Consider the following 21,058-nt stretch of genomic DNA (forward strand, 5'->3'; position numbering starts at 1 on the left):
TTCCAAATCTTCCTCCCAATTTGCCGGAGGTCCTGGAACTGATCATCTCCAGGAAAAAATGTGTTATTGCTGAGGTAATATCTGGATATTCAATTTTATGCTTGCTCCTCCTTGAAAACACAGACACTTTTGTCATGCAGAAGTAACAGTCGTCAAAATGGTTTAGAACTATATAAGTTTAAATGGGTAGGTTTACTTATAGTAAATAGTAGGTTATTATTAAGAATTACCTTGGGTTTATTATTTATTTAAATTTTATCTGTTATTTGTAGACATTAGATATCACAGTGTTGCCAAATTATGCACAATTTAAAAAAAAACGTTAATTTGATAACATCACGCCCCAATATACTATTATAAATGACTCATTTTCTTTTTGAAAAAATAATAACTCAAAAATCTTACGTGTTAGGAACTTTTTACCATCATAATCATATTCAGAGAGCAAAAATTAACAAAAAACAGCATTTTGCATTCAAGTCGCAAATTGGTTGAAATCTGACGCGCTCGAGTAATTGCAAAAATCCCCGCTTGAGCTCCCCTACCAAAATGTTTGGAAAAGTTTTCACTATTGTGACGTCAGAGCTTAGACAGTCCATAATGTCAAAGCAATCAGAACCATTTTGACAAATTTGTATTTTCATTTTTTGTCAACATTCCCAAATTTTCGTGAATTTTTGCCATGAGAAAAGCAAACTCAGTTGTTGCTACTACATCAGGTATTTTTCAAAGATATGTCGTACCATGCTGGTCATCTGTGCAACTTTCGTTAGTAGCTGCGTTTTGTCTGAAGGTGTACTACGAACATGTAGCTAATAGAGATGCGCGACATTTGGCTCATTTTTCATACCTAATTATGATCGCCAACGCTTGTGCTGGACTTTTGAGATACAGTAAGTATTTTTTTTATTTTTAGTCCAGGCTGGATATGGCAAAAAGCAGACCATAATGGAGATTTTCCATAGGAGTTTATTTTCTTTTGCTGGAATTACTTCAAGATATAGGTACCTAATTGTATCAATAATCGCAAATCTTGTGCTCAATTTTTATTTAACAAGATTTGAAAAAATCGAATATTTTTGTTTTAGAGAATTTTTAAAACTTATGTATGGTTAGTCCAGTAAATGAACTGATATGAACTATAGTCCAGGATAATAAAGATTTTCTCGGGACACTCAAAGATTCAGGTAGCTGACTACTTTTTTAGTTATTGTAGACCTATAGGAAGAAAACCTACCTGTTTCCTGCCTAGAGTTCGCGTCCGTTTTTAATTATTAACAATTTAGTGCAAAAATCGCGATTTTTTCGATTTTTTGCACTCCGTTCAAAAACTAAATAGTTGACATAAAATTACAAAATTAATTTTGTTAGAACATTGAAAACCCTTCAAAATGCCGATTTTTTAAAGTTAAAAAGTTAATTTGTTGCTACTCAAACTGCAAAATAAGTGAAAATCGTTATTTGTTAATAACTTTTACTAAAACTACTTTAGAACTTTAGTGTTTCACCCAAAGTTCGATGTTGGGGTACTTAACAAACCCTCAAAATTTGAGACTGATCCATTAAATAGTTTAAGAGTTATTCTATTTGTTTATCCCAGAGACCTTTATTTTGCAATAAGATAAGACAGAAAATAATGAACATAGAGCAATTCTGAGTATGTGAAATGAAAGTAGAAGAGTGATAGTATCAAAATGTATTAAAAAAAGATAAAAAATGATTAAGGGAGCGTTCAAGTATTACGTAACGCAATTTTTGCGGATTTTTGACCCCCTCCCCTCCATGTAACGCACCGTAACGTTTTTCTGTACCCCCCTCCCCCTACCTAAACGTTACGTAACACCCAAGTGGCCATTTGAACCTAAATGGAAAACGAGGTTGCGAAAAGTACCGGAAACTCGGTAAAAGAACTTTGTTATTATTTTAATGGCATTTGAGGTAATAATAAAAACTTACAATCATCATTCAGCCTTAAATGTCCACTGCTGAACATAGGCCTCCTCCCCTCGTTTCCAACCACGTCTATCCTGCGCCGCTCTCATCCAGTTTTTATTTAGCTTTCTTAAGTCGTCAGTCCATCTTGTAGGCGGTCGACCGACGTTTCTCTTGTCTTCGCTTTACCTCCATTGCAATAACCTTTTTGTCCATCTCCCATCTGTCATTCTGGCAATGTGTCCTGCCCATCTCCACTTCAACCTGGCTAGCCTTTCGATGACGTCAGTCACCTTTGTTCTTCTCCTGATTTCGTCGTTTTTCCTAACATTGAGCGCTCCATTCTTCTCTGCGTTACTCTTAGTTTGGTAGCCGAGGCTTTAGTTAAGGTAAGTGTTTCTGATCCGTACGTCAAGACTGGTAGGACGCACTGATCAAATACCTTTCTCTTTAGGCATGTGGGCAACTCACTTTTAAAAGTTTTTCTCAGTTTTCCAAATGCTGCCCACCCAAGAACGATTCTTCTATTCAGTTCATGTGTCTGGTTATCCCTGCCACTCGTAATTTCATGTCCCATGACATGAAATATGTTCAAAACTTACAATAATAATCTTTTATTATTAATTTTACATTTACATTTAATTTACATTTACATTTTCCCTACTTGGCCCCATCCTTACATACATTTTTGGTTTCATTCTTTATTGTTCTTCTCATGCATTCTTCTATTTTATCTTTTTTAATAAAAGCTTAAAATAAAATAACATATTTATAATTTCAACATTTTATTTTGCTTAGTAAAAATTTTTGTATAACGAATAATATACGATGTTACCAGTAGTCTCGGAAAAATAGTGAAAAAAATGTGTAAAACTTTTTGTTCTTCAACGCCCTGTATCGTGAAACCAAAATTATTTAGTAAGCAAACCCCAATTATTTTTTAATTTTTCACCTATCCTAGAGATCGTGTTACCTTTTTCTGAAACACCTTGTATATATACAGCGTGTCTACTCAAGTTGGAAACATATGGGAAACTTTTTTATTATTAATTTTACGAAAAAAGTTATTCTTTATAAAAAGTTCTGCATGCTCCAAAACCTAAGATTCAATCATCAGATATCAAATTTTCTCAATATTATACGAGGTATGTCAAAAAATATGAATTTCGGTCAAGGGTAAAGTACCTTTATTTCTCTCAATATCGAAAATTCTTATGATAAAAAGTTGTTTGGAATTAAAAACTAAGATCAAATATGCAATTACATGCTTCTAATTGAAAAAAAAAATTCTCAAATTTATGGATACCAACATCGTTTTTAATTAGGTATTACAAATATGATAACTCTTTTATTATTCATTTTACGAAAAAAAGTTATTATTCATAAAAAGATCTGCATGGTCTAAAATCTAAGACACAACCATGATATATCAACTTTTATTAATTTTATACGAGGTGTGCCAAAAAATATGAAATTCGCTCAAGATTATAGTACCTACCTTTATATTTCACAATACTTCAATTAGAAGGATGTAATTGCATATTGAAACATAGTTTTTAATTCTAAACAACTTTTTTTAATAACCATTTTCAATGTTGTGAAAAATAAAGGTACTTTACTCTTGAGTGAAATTCATATTTTTTTACATACCTCGTATAAAATTAATAAAATGTGATATCTGATAGTTGCATCTTCGGTCTTAGGACATACAGAGCTTTTTATAAAGAATGCCTTTCTTTCGTAAAAGTAATAATAAAAGAGTTATCGTATGTGTAATAAATAAAAACGAAGTTAAGTATCAATAAATTTGAGAAAAATTTGGAACATATTTTTTTTCCAATTTGAAGCATGTAATTACATATTTGATCTTAGTTTTTATTTCCAAACAACTTTTCATAATAAGAATTTTCGATATTGAGAGAAATAAAGGTACTTTACTCTTGAACTAAGTTCATATTTTTTGACATACCTCGTATAATATTAACAAAATTTGATATCTGATGATTGAATCTTAGGTTTTAGAGCATGCAGAACTTTTTATAAAGAATAACTTTTTTTCGTAAAATGAATAACAAAAAAGTTTCCCATATGTTTCCAACTTAAGTAGACACGCTGTATAAGAAGGCACTTATGGAATAAAATTATTTCTGTCCTTGTTTTAAATAATTTTAAAAAACGCTGGGACCCGTAGATTTTCATATATAAAAATGTGTGCTTTTTAAACATAAATTTAAATGTACAGGGTGATTCATGCAAGCCTAGCGTAGTCCATTATCTTTAATTTTAATTAAACACCCTGTATATTTTTGTTTTTAGAAGCTGCTTAACAACCTCATCTCAAAAATGTGTATTATGTAGGGTCTATTATGAATAATGCAAGGTGAAATTTTGAAATTATGTATAATTTTCGACCCGTGTTGAGCTGCCCCCCCCCCCACTTGCAAAAATTAAAAAACAAATAGCCCTGATTTATGAGCTATTTATGAGCTCTCATATTCCGCAAACTAAAAATTTTGAGCTCGTTCCACTGAGCAGGAATTTAATACCCTAGTGGGGGGGGGCTGAGTCAGCCCCCCCCACTACTTAAAAATAGGAATATTGAATCGGTTTTTGCGGCAGAATTACGAGCTATTTATGAGCTCTTGAAATTATATAGTTTCGATTTTTGAGCTCATCCCCTTCACCCCCAAACAACCCTTTAATTGATTTAACTTAAGAGAAAGATGCTGAGAAAACTTAAAATATATCGTATTGCGGATATAATTCCTATAGCTTATATACTCTAAGAATAAACTATTAAATCAAGGGCATTTAGATTATTGAGCTACAAACCACCCTATCTTCCCGGCTTAAGAGAAAGTTGTACTTAAAATGCGTTAAACTAATTATTTGGCGACTACATATCATTTAATAATTTATAAGCTTCCAAATTACGCGCATTTAGATCAGTAAATTGCAATTTATTTTGTATAGTGCAGTCACTGAAGGCAAAAATCAACGATTACCTTCAAGTTCGGTGAACCTTCATCGATTTTCACGAAAATTGGCCAGTGGTTAGAGGATACGTCAAGAAACAAAGGTGACATGGTACCACCTTGCGCCTTTACCCTGAGGGTGGATACCGCCCCTTCTCGGGGGTGAAAATTATTTTATAAAAAATAACTGCACAAATCAATAAAAGAACAAATTAAAAGCAAAATTTATTATATAAAGTTAATAAAATAAGTCAATACTTTTTAAGTTATTAAAGATCAAAGATTTTAATTATTTGTGAAAAAAATGCATGTTTTGAAGAGGTTTTTTGTAAATCACTAAAAAACTGTAAGTTTTTACAAAAAAGTTAATAGTAGTTTAATTCGTATAGCTTATATTCTAAGAATAAACTCTTAAATCACGCACCTTTCGATTATATAGCTACAACCCCTTCGCAAGAAAACGACCCCATTTTCCCGGCTTAAGAGAGAGTTGTTCTTAAAATAATTTAAATTGATTATTTGTCGACTACATATCGTTTAATAATTTATTATCTTGCAAAATATACGTATCTCAATTATTGAATTGCCATTTTCTTTCTATAGTGCAGTCACTGAAGGTAAAAATCAACTATTACCTTCGATTTCGGTAAATCTCCATTTATTTTCACGAATTGACAATAACAACTTGGGGTTTTAGCCTGGGGTATATGTCACCCCTTCTGGGGAGTGAAAATTACTTCATTAAAAATAACCCCACAAATCGAGAGAGGGACAAATTGTAAGCAAAATTTGTTATATAATGTGATTAAAATAAATCAATACTTTTTGAGTTATTAAAGATCAAATATTTTAATTTTTGGAAAGAAAATGCATGCTTTAGTGCGATTTTTCATAAATGACTCAAAAACTGTAAGTTTTTACAAAAAAGTTTTCATCACTAAAATTAAAGCTAATAAAAAATATAATAAATTGCTTACTTGAAAAACCTTTAATGTTAATTTAAAGTAAGTTAATGGTAATTAAATGTATATTTTTTTTCCGCGACTGTTCAAATCTAAGGGTTCAAGCTTAAATAACGGGAAAAAGATGCATTTTATAACACTTAGGTACTAAATACTTGTCAAAGTACTTAGAAATACCCATCAAAAATTAGATCTAGAAAAAGTTGATAGTATCAAAATCCGCTCACCAATTTTCGTGAAAATGAATGGAGATTTACCGAAATCGAAGGTCATAGTTGATTTTTACCTTCAGTGACTGCACCATAGAAAGAAAATGGCAATTCAATAATTGAGATGCGTATATTTTGCGAGCTCATAAATTATTAAACAATATATAGTCGACAAATAATTAATTTAAATTATTTTAAGTACAACGCTCTCTTAAGCCGGGAATATGGGATGGTTTTCTTGCGAAGGGGTTGTAGTTCAATAATCGAAAGGCGCGTGATTTTAGAGTTTATTCTTAGAATATAAGCTATACGAATTAAACTACTATTAACTTTTTTGTAAAAACTTACAGTTTTTCAGTGATTTACAAAAAACCTCTTCAAAACATGCGTTTTTTTCACAAATAATTAAAATCTTTGATCTTTAATAATTTAAAAAGTATTGACTTATTTTATTAACTTTATATAATAAATTTTGCTTTTAATTTGTTCTTTTATTGATTTGTGCAGTTATTTTTTATAAAATAATTTTCACCCCCGAGAAGGGGCGGTATCCACCCTCAGGGTAAAGGCGCAAGGTGGTACCATGTCACCTTTGTTTCTTGACGTATCCTCTAACCACTGACCAATTTTCGTGAAAATCGATGAAGGTTCACCGAACTTGAAGGTAATCGTTGATTTTTACCTTCAGTGACTGCACTATACAAAATAAATTGCAATTTACTGATCTAAATGCGCGTAATTTGGAAGCTTATAAATTATTAAATGATATGTAGTCGCCAAATAATTAGTTTAACGCATTTTAAGTACAACTTTCTCTTAAGCCGGGAAGATAGGGTGGTTTTCTTGCGAAGGGGTTGTAGCTCAATAATCGAAATGCCCTTGATTTAATAGTTTATTCTTAGAGTATATAAGCTATAGGAATTATATCCGCAATACGATATATTTTAAGTTTTCTCAGCATCTTTCTCTTAAGTTAAATCAATTAAAGGGTTGTTTGGGGGTGAAGGGGATGAGCTCAAAAATCGAAACTATATAATTTCAAGAGCTCATAAATAGCTCGTAATTCTGCCGCAAAAACCGATTCAATATTCCTATTTTTAAGTAGTGGGCAGCCCCCCCCCCCCCACTAGGGTATTAAATTCCTGCTCAGTGGAACGAGCTCAAAATTTTTAGTTTGCGGAATATGAGAGCTCATAAATAGCTCATAAATCAGGGCTATTTGTTTTTTAATTTTTGCAAGGGGGGGGGCAGCTCAACACGGGTTAATTTTCGTCAAGATGTTAATCACATAAAACTTTGAAATTAATAATTCAGGAATCACACTTTAAATAAGGGTATTATTTTTTAAAATATCTATCACTTTTCTAAACTAAGTATCAATATAGTGGGTTTTGTATTTAATGCTTTTTATTTAAAGACATTTTTAAATAATTTGAAAATTTGCGTACATATTTAAAACATTAATGAATACCTACCTACTGCTGAAAACGATACTGCATGTTATGGACTTAAATTACCCATTTCATTTTTACCAAAATATAAAGTACGTACTCTCATCTATTCATCAGATAAACCCATAAATAACTCCGAGGGAACAGTTCCGGATAGTGGAAACATATGGTCTTTTGAAAACAAAACAATTCTCAACGAAAGAATCCCTTTAGGTTAGGCACTTGACATCATTTTGACTTGACCCTGAAAATCCTATGTCGCTAAACCATCAAATATAATTTAGGTGAAGTGAAACGAAAGAAGATTATGCGCTGTTGGATGTTGGGCTTTGGGTTGTATAATATAAATGAGAAAAAAATGGTTTACATTTGAGCAATGAATTTTTTTTAGAGTTTTCGGTTGATTTTATACAGTTTTCAGTAGATAAGTAGATTGGAGTTCAAATCAGTAGGTTTTATACAGTTTTCAGTAGAGTGGAGTTCAAATCAGTGGGTATACTGAAAAATCAGTAGACAAATCATAATATAATTCAGGGGTCTATGTAAAACATAAAAGAAATTATGTAGTTTTTTTTATTTAAGTTAAAAAAGAATGTTACGTAACGCGCTGTTCGAACCCCCCTCCCCCCATGTAACGCGCCGTAACGTTTTACAAAACCCCCCTCCCCCCAAACTGCGTTACCTAATACTTGAACGCTCCCTAAACATAGTCAAAAATCCTAATGCCAAATTTTTAAAATTTTGTAGTTTATAAACATTTAGAATAACTTTAAAAATGTTGTCCGTAGAAACAATATTTTTATATATTCGAAAAGATAGTATTTTAACACGAATTTTCAAATAAAAAAATTTAGCCTGGGCTCATTTGGAACAAAGTTAGCCATATGTTTTTTTTAATTCACAGCTAATTTGTTTATAATAATTAAGGAATCTCATTAATGCCATTTTAAAGAAGGGGATTTGTATTTTTTCTTAAAAAATTTGCACAAACATTATACCTTTACAGCACCCTCTACGATTTTTCAAAAATGTAGTGCAAACGATTACTAGGGAGAACCTACAAACATTGATTATTAAACTACCCACTACCCAGCAATGTAGTTATTAATCAATGCTACAAATCCAGCTAGTTAAAATACCGAAAAAGCAATTTCAAACGAATATAATTTGCTGTATCTCCGGATCAACTCAATGGATTTTGATCTTTCTTTTTTTTTTTAATTGGTATGTAATTTTTACGTACATTACAAATATGCAATTTGTTTTTAAATTTATTAATTAATAAACAGTCTAATTTGTTTAAACTATTCTTAAAAAAATATTTTTTTTACAAAAATCTATTTTTTTTATCATAGTATCATTAATGATCACAGAAAAAGTTAAAGTACACTTTAATAAATAAATGACTTTTATTAGATAATTATTTATTGAAGATAATTTATTTATTAAAGTATACCTTAACTTTTTCTATGATTAATAGGGATAGTATGATTAAAATCATGGATTTTTGGGAAAAAAATATTTTTTCAAAAATTGTTTAAACAAATTAGACTGTTTATTAATTAATAAATGTTTAGACAAATTACATATTTGTAATGTACAGAAAAATTACATACAAATTAAAAAAAGAACGATCAAAATATATTCAGTAGATCCCGAGATATAGAAAATGATAGTAGTTTTAACAGAATTCTTCGGCCATATAATTAGAGGACCTAAATACCATCTGCTTCGCCTTATAATACAAGGAAAAGTGGAGGGAAAGAGATGGATTGGTCGAAAGAAACTTTCTTGGCTGCGTAATATTAGACAATGGTGTGGCTGCACAGTAGAAGAATTATTTCGCGTAGCAGCCGATAGACAGAGATTTCAGGAAATTGTAAACATGATGACGGCCAACGTCTGAATACAGACACGGCACCTAAAGAAGAAGAAGTAGTTTTAAGTTGCTTTTTTTAGTTTTTGAACTCGTGCATTTGTCGGCTCCCAGCTCCCCCTTCACTTACCACGACTATTCACCAGTTAAACTACATTTTTAAAAATTCATGTAAAATACCAGCTTTTCTAATATGTAAAATGACTTTTTCTACAGACAATATTTTTAAAGTTATTCTAAATATTTTTAAACTATAAAATTTCACAAATTTGGCATTAGGATTTTTGACTATATTAGATAATCTTTTTATCGTTTTTTAGTACATTTTGATAGTATCAGTTTTCTACTTTCATTTGGCATACCTACTCAGAATTGCCTTATCTTCATTATATTCTGTCTTATGTTATTGCAAAATAAAGGTCTATGGGATTAACAATTAGAATAACTCTTAAACTAATTAATGGATCGGTCTCAAATTTTAAGGGGTTTGTTAAGTACCCCAATACCCAACTATGGGTGAAACACTAAAGTTCTAAGGTAGTTTTAGTAAAATTTATTAACAAATAACGATTTTCACTTATTTTGCAGTTTGCGTAGCAACAAATTAACTTTTTAACTTGAAAAAATCGGCATTTTGAAGGTTTTTTAATGTTCTAAAAATTTAAATTTTGTAATTTTATGTCTATATGTTACTATTGTTTATGTAACTATTTAGCTTTTGGAAGGGGTGCAAAAAATCGAAAAAATCGCGATTTTTGCACTAAATTGTTAATAATTAAAAAACGGACGCGAACTCTAGGCAGGAAAAAGGTAGGTTTTCATCCTATAGGTATACAATAGCTAAAAAAGTAGTCTGCTACCTGGATCTTTGATCCCGAACATGGTCTATTTCTAGCTTATTACCCTGGTCTACTAAGGGAAATACGCTGATAATACCGTGTAATTTTCAGGGTCAACTCCGAATTGCATGAAAATTTGGATTTAGTTTTTACTTACCCTCCACTTCAAAGTTGAACTTGTGCCGTTGGTTGCTTTTGATTGGGGGTGACAGTCACCTCTTTTAAGGGGTGAAAAAACGCACGTTCAAAATGAGTCCGGAAATAGATAAATTGACTAATTCTAAGTAACTTTTGTTCTATAGTGTTTTTTTTAAATAAGTCAATACTTTTTGAGTTATTTGCGATTCAATATTATAATCTGTAACCATATACAGGGTGTTCCATTTAAATTAACAAAGTTAACATCTGCGGCCATTTTGTTTGCACCTTCTTTGCTTTTCTACTATCATTTTCGAAGACAAGCCGAATGACAACAAATAGAGTAATAAGGACAGCGAGAGACGGTTCCCCAATAGCAAGAAGATCAGTGGGAAGATCACGAAATCGATGGAACGACAACTTACTAGAGGCACATTGAAAAAACAGACAAAGTCATGTCTACAAAAAGAAGAAGAATAATAATAATAATAAGAAGAAGAAGAAGAAGAAGAAGAAGAAGAAGAACTAGAAAGTGAGATACAAAATCTAGATCCTAGGACTTAAGTGAAATAAGATGGAAGGAGAAAGGAAAATATAAATTAAACTCTGGAGAAACGATTTTATAAAGAAGGAAACGAATCGAATTATGAGAGTGGTGTAGGATTTATGCTAGATAGAGAAGCTACTAACGCGTTACTAGAATGGACTAATGGAAAGGAATATCAAATATCTGGAAACGAAAGAAATATTTTATGAACAACTGTAAGAACAATACGACAAATTATTGAACAAACATAAGAGAGACATCTTCATACTTATGGGAGGCTAGAATATTAAAATTGAAGAAGCAAATAAAGGTAGAGAACCAGTGATGGACACAGAGGGCATATGTACAAGAAATGAAAATGGATAATTATTACAGTCGAACCCGCTTATTAGAATACCGCTTATAGGAATATCCCGGTTTAAGGAATAGAATTTTGAGATCCCGGAACATTTCCATTTACTCCTTAATAAATTTAATCGCTTATAGTAATACGTTTTAGTAAAAGAAAACCGCTTTATCTAATAATTCTAAGTTACCAAAAACTTTTTACGTACAATTTCCCACAAATTTATATGTTTTCTGGTTTATAGGACCTGTCGATAATATATTTTATTACTTACTTTATTATGGGTACCATTTCTACCTTCCGCCAAACATTTACCGATCATAAAGTAGGTACCTACTTTTTCAATTGTGTAAAATCTTCTTATTGCTCACCCACCGCCCACGTCGGTCGTTGTCTGTTTAGATTTTTAGAAACAGTTGGAAGACATAAAAATAACCGCTTGTAATATAATAACCGCTTTATAATGTAATTTTCTGGAGGAAAAAACCAATGTCAATTTTTATTTATTATATTTTAAAGCAACAAGTGACTAATATATTTTGTAACAAAGATTACCGATTATTTTTCCAGAACAAAAGTAAGTCTGTTGTATGTATGTTAATAAGAATATATACATATGACATATATACCTATATCTACATATTGCATACATTTCATACTTATTTGTGTCGGTATGCATGCACAGATAATGTAATTTGGTGTTTTAATAAAATAAGTAATAGTTACACTAGCTACTGTATTATTGACATAAAAAGAAATAAAACCATATACATAATATATGTACATAACGTATGCATGTACATGTACATGTACATACAGTATGTACATGTACAAAGTGTGTTGTACTATTTTGACGTATATTCGGTACATTAATTTCTGCTAGCCACCACTGATCGGTTATTAGAATATCCCGGTTATAGGAATATTTTTGCTTGGCACGAAGGCTATTCTAATAAGCGGGTTCGACTGTAATAGATTTCTGTGCCCACAACGGGTTTGTTATAGGCGGAAGCCTTTTTTCCCATAAGATAATACAAGGCGACACCTCAAAGTGCGAGAACTGGAGACCTATGTGTTGCGAGTAAAATAATGAGCGGTATCATGCTCGGTATCATGAGCGGTATTCATAGAATGAAAAATAAAATGGACCAAAAATTAATACCAAATCAAGCTGGCTTCCGAGCAAATAAGTCATGTATAGACCAGATATACATACTCAGAATGATCATCTGGGAGTCAGTGGCGGCTCGTGGCCTTGGAGACAGGGTCGGCAAGGTTTTTTTGTCTCCTCATATAGGTATACCATCAAACTAAAAGGCTTAATTCATCATAGGAGATTTTGTTGTTTTTTCTTTTTTTTTTATTTGATGTACTTGACATTCTCTCTTGTTTCATGGTGTTTCGACAATACGTGTTGATTCTCTTGAGACAAGGTAAATCCCGTTTTTTTTAGGCAGAAATTGGTGGTAATAAGAAAATTGATAAACAGTTTGTTGTAATGAATTGCAGTACTTACTACATAGAATTATACATACATATTGTGCAACTTATCCCACTTTCTGAAAATATTTGGACCAGCATAATTTTTAAGTACCTAACTTGTAATAATTAATATCTTGGAAATTCTTTGGCGAACGTAACTTTTAAATTTTAAATCGTCAAAGAGGTCAAAAATTTGCAAATCTTCAAAATTCGAAAAACGAGTATCTATTTGCATATAATAGTAGGTATCCAAAATTTCAAGATATACTTACTCGTTTTTCGAGATATGTATCATGTCGTTGTTTTTTTTGGGGTGGTTCGGAAATATCAAGCGAATCCAAAACGTCACTGCGTATATATTGGAAACTACTAACATTACGAAAATCTCTGAGATTTTGCACCAGCTTTCGTATTCTATTTTTAGAATAAATAATGTCAGTTGACTGATTTTGAACAACAAGGAACATCTTGGGCAAACTCTGTCTTAAAAATATTTAAAAAAATATTGAAAGAGTCATTAGTATTTAATAAAGTTCTCAAACCGATTGCTTCACGGATCGAGGTATCGCCACTTTCAAAATCATCGCCTTCGATAATAAAATCAAAAACTTCCAAAAGCTGTTCACGAAAATCTGCTACAGATACTAAAACTATAAGAGATAATCTGCTTAGATAAAACTAACCGAGATTTAAAATTTCATCGCGTCTGACAAACTGTTCGCTTTTTTTTTCGAAACAAATTTGTTCTAAAGCAGTAATCCGTTTAGGTGAGCTAAACTGGCAAGAAAAGTCGATATTCTTTATTTTTTTACACGTATCATGTAAAACTAAATTCATTATATGCGCATAATAGTGAGTAAGTAAAGCTTGTGATGCAATAGTTTTAACTTTTGCCTGGAGACTATTCAATTCACCACTCATCACAGCAACGCCGTCATAAGATTGCCCCAGTTTGCCCTACCAATTTATTTTTGGTATAAAAAAATTTGAATCTGTTCTTTAAAACACCAAAAATATATTCTGCCTTATTGCTTTTACTCACATCTCTAAAACCTAAAAACCTCTCATAAATATTACCACGTAACGCGTATCGAACAAAATAATTGATAATAATTGTGAATGACATGATAATCAGAAGTTTCATCTACTTTCAGTGAAAAGCAAATGGTTTTCTAAATCTCAGATTCAACAACGTTATTCAAAATTTAACTATTTGATTATAATATGTATTATGTAGTTCATTCTGTATTACGAATACACTTCGAATCAGAAAGTAAATAGGTATTTCTAAAACAATTTTATTAATTCTCTATAATTACTTTGATTTTTAACAAATGCTTCGATCCATCATGTCCACTAAATGATAATTCCTGACAACTTAAAAAAATTACAATATCAATTAAACGACGTAAAACAGCGTGATTATTTTTGACAATTTCTACCGATGCATGCTTCCAAATGAAACACTGACCGGCAGATCGAAATGTGCCGTACTTGGCGCGTAACCTGCCATGCCGTATCTTCTATTGCCCACGGAGAAAAGTAATGTTCGCTTGCTCATCGACTTGTTACGTCGTCGTTGAGTTTTACGTGTAAATTGTCAAGCTACGGATGTTAGGGACGGCTAGCCGAAAAGTCAGATAAATGGCTCGGATCATTGGTTTTTTGAGAAGTCTGTTATGCGCAGGGATCACTTAACGCTCGGATTGATCAAATTCTTTTAAAAACCATGAATAAAATTTAGTCTGTATTATCTGATAGATTTTTTTTTATTTCAGAGATACAAATATTTAAAAAATCTATATCTATAAATGTGTGGGTCGGCACTGCCGACCCTGCCGACCCTGACCGGCCGCCACTGCTGGCAGTACAAAAAGGAGTACGAAGGGAACCATTCTCGTTGGACCTTTACCGCGCTGAGCAGATGGGACGTGAATTATGAATTGTAAAATTCCCTCATCTTCCTTAGTTCCAGCATCCGTTATGGCTTGCAAATTTTAGAAGCCTCGGAGGTGTCACCAGAGAAGGTTCCCATTGTTTTCAATCTGGTAGGATGTAGAGCAACATCTTTGGTGTTGTTTTATATGATATAAGATTGAAAACTTAGTCTTTTGCTAGCAGTTACCGCTAGAGCATCCCTGCCGTTTCGTTCGTTGCAATTCGTGACTGCAGGTCGGGGTTTGTCCTTGTTGGTCACAGAGAGCAGCATATGTGCCTCCTGATGAGAGACTAATAAGTTTCGAAACCGGTAGAGGTGTTTGCGACACTCTGTGATTCGACTGGGATATGGCTCGGCTGTAGTTTCGTGTTGCAACGAAATTGAAAATGGTTATTCATTTTTGATTTACATGTTTCCTCTGATTGTAGTACGAAGGGAACCATTCTCGTTGGAACTTTACCGCGCTGAGCAGATGGGACGTGAATTATAAATTGTAAAATTCCCTCATCTTCTTTGGTCTCAGCATCCGTTATGGCTTGCAAATTTTAGAAGCCTCGGAGGTGTAACTAGAGAAGGATCCCATTGTTTTCAAGCTGGTAGGATGTAGAACAACATTTTTGGTGTTGTTTTATGTGCTATTAGATTGAAAACTTAGTCTTTTTATATCTTAACTTCATTCACTTTAGGAAGGCGTTCGATATCCTACACAGAGAAAAATTGTGGGGAATAGTAGAAAGTCATGGGATATCGGACAAATTCTTAAGAATGATGAAGTTGTTTTATGAAAACACCACGGCAAAAGTATTATACGACGGGAATTTAACACAACCAATCCACATTAACAGCGGTGTAAAACAGGGTTGTATACTGTCTCCCACTCTGTTTATTATTGTTATGGACTGGCCCATGAGAAAAAGCAGTAACGGTAAAAGTGGGATACACTGGAATACATTTGAACAATTCGAAAATCTTGAATACGCAGATGATGTAGTCTATTTTCAGAAAAGAGGGAGAGCATGCAGATAAAAAGTGGGAAATTAGACAAAGAAGGTAAAAAAGTGGTCTCACCGAGAGAAATGGGCATACAAATAGAAAACCAAGAGCTGAAATCAGTGGAAAGAGTCAGTTATCTAGGAAGCATACTGAACACAACAGGGTCGACAAGAGGAGCAGAGGAGGATATTCAGATACGAATTGACAAAGCACAGACAGCATACTATATGTTAAATAATATAATGAAATCTAATGAGATAAAACTGAACACCAAAGTAAAAAATCTTCGATAGTAATGTAAAGGCAGTACTATTATACGTACCTATCACAAACTTGGAGAATAACAAAACGCAATACTGGAAAGATTCAATCCTTTATTAATAAATGCTTAAGAAAAATTCTAAGAATATTTTGGCCCAACCGGATCGCAAACTCAAACTTACGGAAAAAAATAAACAAGAACTAATACATAAAGAAACAAGTAATTGGACTTCGTAAGTCCTAGGTTTTCACCCAAAGTAATCGAAAGTAGAACTGGAAGTCGATATTTGAACGCTTCGTGTAACTTTGCGCCGATTGATAAATGATTTTACTAATTTTGAGTCATTTTTACTAAACTTTGGGTCATCATTGTTTAAACAGAAATGACTTCAAAACAGGAACTAAAGATTCAAACTCAACTTTTCAATACGCTTCGATTGATGTGTTACATGTAATATTTCTGCACTTCTGGTTAGAACTTTTTAACCGGAAATGATACAAAAACCAAAATTTTACATTTGTTCTCATCTTGCTAAGGCACATCGAATGATATATCGCTTATACTATTTCGGTGACTTTAAAACAGTTCATACGGGTGCAACTCTAAAACCAGACATCCGATGCCACATTTCTCATCTTTAATACCATCCTTAGGTTATAAGATTTTATTCGACACCTCATCTGTCATTCTATCTGTATTAATAACGGAGGAGATAGACATACGGGCAGACAGTCATGAAACCGGAAGTATATATTTGTTCTCTTCTTGCGAAGTTGCGTCGAATAATATATCACTTATATTCGCAGTCAGACGGACAGATAGCCTAGGTCAAATGTCTCACCTTTAGTACCATCCTTGGATTATAGCTTTCATTTGACATCTCATTTGTCATTCTACCTGGTAAAATGACGAAGGAATTATATTCGAGGTCGGACGGACAGACGGACAGGCAGCCTAGGAAAACTTTCTTACCTTTATTACCATCCTTGGATTATTAAGCTTTCATTTGACACCTCATTTGTCATTCTATCTGGTAAAATGACGGAGGAGTTATATTCTCAGTCGGACGGACAGGCGCACAGACAGCCTAGGTCAAATTTCTTATCTTAATTACCATCCTTGGATTATAAGCTTTCATTTGACACCTCATTTGTCAGTCTACCTAATACAATGACGTAGGAGTTATATTAGCGGTCGGACAGACAGACAGACGGACAGACAGCCTAGATCCAATTTCTCACCTATAATAGCATCCTTGGAATATAAGCTTTCATTTGACACCTCATTTGTCATTCTACCTGGTATAAGGAGGGAGGAGTTATATTCGCGGTCAGACAGACCGACGGCCAGACAGCCTAGTTAAAATTTCTCACCTTTATTACTATCCTTGGATTATAAGCTTTCATTTGACACCTCATTTGTCATTCTACCTGGTATAATGTCGGAGGAGTTATATTCGCGGTCGGACGGACCGACGGACAGACAGCCTAAATCAAATTTCTCACCTTTAGTACCATCCTTGGATTATAAGCTTTCATTCGACACCTCATTTGTCATTCTACCTGGTATAATGACGGAAGAGTTATATTCGCGGTCGGACAGACCGAAGGACAGAAAGTCTAAGTCAAATTTCTCACCTTTAGTACCATTCTTGGATTATAAGCTTGTATTTGACACCTCATTTGTCATTATACCTGGTATAATGAAGGAGAAGCTATATTCGCGGTCGGTCGGACCGACGGACATACATCCTAAGTCAAATTTCTCACCTTTAGTACCATTCTTGGATTATAAGCCTTTATTCGACACCTCATTTGTCATTCTACCTGGTATAATGACGGAAGAGTTATATTCGCGGTCGGACAGACCGAAGGACAGAAAGTCTAAGTCAAATTTCTCACCTTTAGTACCATCCTTGGATTATACGCTTTCATTTGACACCTCATTTCTCATTATACCTGGTATAATGACGGAGGAGCTATATTCGCGATCGGACTGACCGCCGGACAGACAACCTAAGTCAAATTTCTCATCTTTAGTACCATCCTTGGATTATACGCTTTCCTTTGACACCTCATTTGTCATTCTATCTGATATAATGACGGAGGAGATATATTCGCGGTCGGACAGACCGACGGACAGATAGTTTAGGTCAAATTTCTCACCTTTAGTACCATCCTTGGATTATAAGCTTGTATTTGACACCTTATTTGTCATTCTACCTGGTATAATGAAGGAGAAGCTATATTCGCGGTCGGTCGGACCGACGGACATACATCCTAAGTCAAATTTCTCACCTTTAGTACCATCCTTGGATTATACGCTTTCATTTGACACCCCATTTCTCATTCTACCTGGTATAATGACGGAGGAGCTATATTCGCGGTCGGACTGACCGACGGACAGACAACCTAAGTCAATTTTCTCATCTTTAGTACCATCCTTGGATTATACGCTTTCCTTTGACACCTCATTTGTCATTCTATCTGGTATAATGACGGAGGAGATATATTCGCGGTCGGACAGACCGACGGACAGATAGTTTAGGTCAAACTTCTCACCTTTAGTACCATCTTTGGATTATAAGCTTTCATTTGACACCTCACTTGTCATTCTACCTAGTATAATGACGGAGGAGTTGTGGTCACAGACAGACAGACAGACGGACAGACGGACGTGGATAATCCTAAGTTTTCACATTTTTTCAAAATTGGGTGAAAACAATAAGAAAGAGAAGTTGGGCCATACTCTGCGGAAACCGGACACAGACGTAACAAAACAAGCATTGGAATTCCAACCTCTAGGAAAACGAAAACAAGGGAAGCCAGTAAATACATGGAAGAACAAATTTTAAAGAAGCAGAAAACGTCGGCCTCACCTGGAAAGAAGTCAGAAAAAAGCACAAGATTGGCAAAAATGTAGAGTGACAGTAGATGCTATGTTCCAGTGGGAGCGAAGAGGATAAGTAAGTAAGTAAGTAAATCATGAAGTGATTCTAGCAAATATTAAACTCTTATGGAAATTGTTCAAATCAAAAAAATCCCGCCTGGGCTATTTCCTATTTCCATTGTTTGTTTTACACCAAAAATCTTAATATTTTTTAGCTAACGACGATACCTACTGTGATCTTAGAATTCTACTAGACTACGGCCAACTAGTTCTTGCCCTTCCACTAATAGTAACCGAATTTTTGCTAAAAAATGAAGTCGTACCAGCAGAAGTAGCATACATACCAACGGGCATAGCATTTGCAACGTTTTTAATGTTCATTTTTCTGGAATATAAACGACAAGATCTGACTGATTTAAATGTTATCACTAGTATTTTATGTTATATCATCGTTGGTTATGCCTATAGTTTATATGCGTTTGTAGCTGGTTTAATTTTTGGTTTAAATTATTTTCTCATTAAGAGGCGGGAGGAATGTTTTTTGAAGAAAGCAAACCAGTTTAATTTGTTAATGTCCGCATTTGCCTTAATGTCGTTGTTATCTCTAGATCCTAATTGTCTTAATGTATCAGACGATTATCCACAAGAATTTCTGGGTGAATGATTGGATAAATTGTGTATTTACTGTATTTAAAAATAAATGTCCTCACCTTATCAAGTTTTTTATTTCAAATCTCTCAGTATTCTAAACTGTTCTAAACTTGTCGGAGCATTTAGTCCAGGTTGTGAGGCGGTTTGCGTCTCATAGACCACATATATTAATAGAGAAGAAGCACGCACAAAATATAATAAATATAAAAAGCATGAGAGGAGCGGAATGTGACTCTGACCACTTTTTGGTAAGAGCAGGTTATAGAATGAATGCTAATATACAGGGTGAGGCAGATAAAGGGCCTATTAGAAATATCTCGAGAACTAAAGGTAAGAGAATCATGAAAATTGGAACACAGGGGTTTTGAGGTGCGAACTATTTAATGAAAATATTTTGGGCTCTTTGCTACTTCCGGTTATACCGGAAGTTGATTGTAACTTCGTTTTTTTAAATGGGATACCCTGTATATTTTTACATTTTTGGATTTTCCTCGATTTCTACTTTCTTAAAATATAAGGTTTTGTAATATTATACAGGGCAGTTTAAAAGATAATTACGTTTTCTTATTAATTTCTTAGCAAACTTCACAACCTGTAGAATTGTAGTAGTTTAACATAATAACCTCTATTTATGTTTAAATGATTTCTAATATAGTCTACTATTGTTGAAAATTATTGGTATAGTAAAATTTTTCATTTCAGTATACAGGGTTGGTCGAAACTCGGAATGAGTATTTTCTGAGTTTTCTTAAATGGAATACCCTGTATTTTAGTATTGTAATAAAATGTTATTTTATGATACTTTTTAATTTCTTTAGCATTCCCTATACCTAACTGCTTTAATTTGTGAGTTATTGGTGAGTCAAGCCAAACATTAATTGCGACACAAAATACGTGAGATTTTATTAGGTTGGCCGTGAAAATATTTAATCACAAATAATTTTTCAGAAATAAATACATATTAATCTAGATTGATACTTAAAATTGCCAGTAATGGTTGAGCTATCAAAATAGCTATGTAGTTAAGATTCTTGATGCGATTAACAATTAAGCACAAATTAAAGCAGTTAGGTATAGGGAATGGTTAAGAAGTAAAAAAGTACCATAAAATATCATTTCATTACAATACTAAAATATAGGGTGGTCTATTTAAGAAAACTCAGAAAATACTCATCTAGAGTTTCGACCCACCCTGTATACTAAAATTAAAAATTTAGCTGTACTAATAATTCTTAACAATAGTAGACTATATGAAAAATCATTTGAACATAAATAGGTATTTTGATGTCAAACAACTACAATTCTACAGGGTGTGAAAGTTGCTATGAAATGAATAAAAAAACGTGATTATCTTTTAAACTACCCTGTATATTATTACAAAACCTCATATTTTAGGAAAGAAGAAATCAAGGAGAATCCAAAAATGTAAAAATATATAGGGTGTCCCATTTAAAAAAACGAAGTTATAATCAACTTCCGGTATAACCGGAAGTAGCAAAGAGACCAAAATATTTTCATTAAATAGTTCATACTTTAAAACCCCTGTATTCCAATTTTCATGATCTTC

The 21,058-nt window shown here is 33.1% G+C and overlaps 1 protein-coding gene across 1 annotated transcript; it reads left to right on the plus strand.

Annotated features, from left to right (window-relative positions):
* Positions 1–595: 595 nt before the first annotated feature.
* Positions 596–19,554, plus strand: LOC126892207 (uncharacterized). Its single transcript, XM_050661714.1, has 2 exons — positions 596–893; positions 19,056–19,554. Exons 1-2 carry the CDS (start codon positions 683–685, stop codon positions 19,502–19,504), a joined length of 660 nt encoding a protein of 219 aa, XP_050517671.1. The 5' UTR covers positions 596–682; the 3' UTR covers positions 19,505–19,554.
* Positions 19,555–21,058: the final 1,504 nt, after the last annotated feature.

The sequence above is a fragment of the Diabrotica virgifera genome, chromosome 9 (genome assembly GCF_917563875.1).
Source record: "Diabrotica virgifera virgifera chromosome 9, PGI_DIABVI_V3a".
In the NCBI taxonomy this organism is placed as follows: domain Eukaryota; kingdom Metazoa; phylum Arthropoda; class Insecta; order Coleoptera; family Chrysomelidae; genus Diabrotica; species Diabrotica virgifera.

Bases quoted from the DNA above. Each gene is read 5' to 3' on its own strand.
- LOC126892207 (XM_050661714.1), top strand. From the start codon at position 683: ATGAGAAAAGCAAACTCAGTTGTTGCTACTACATCAGGTATTTTTCAA. The intron at 894-19,055 runs GTAAGTATTTTT...AATATTTTTTAG, and splicing joins TGCTGGACTTTTGAGATACA to CTAACGACGATACCTACTGT.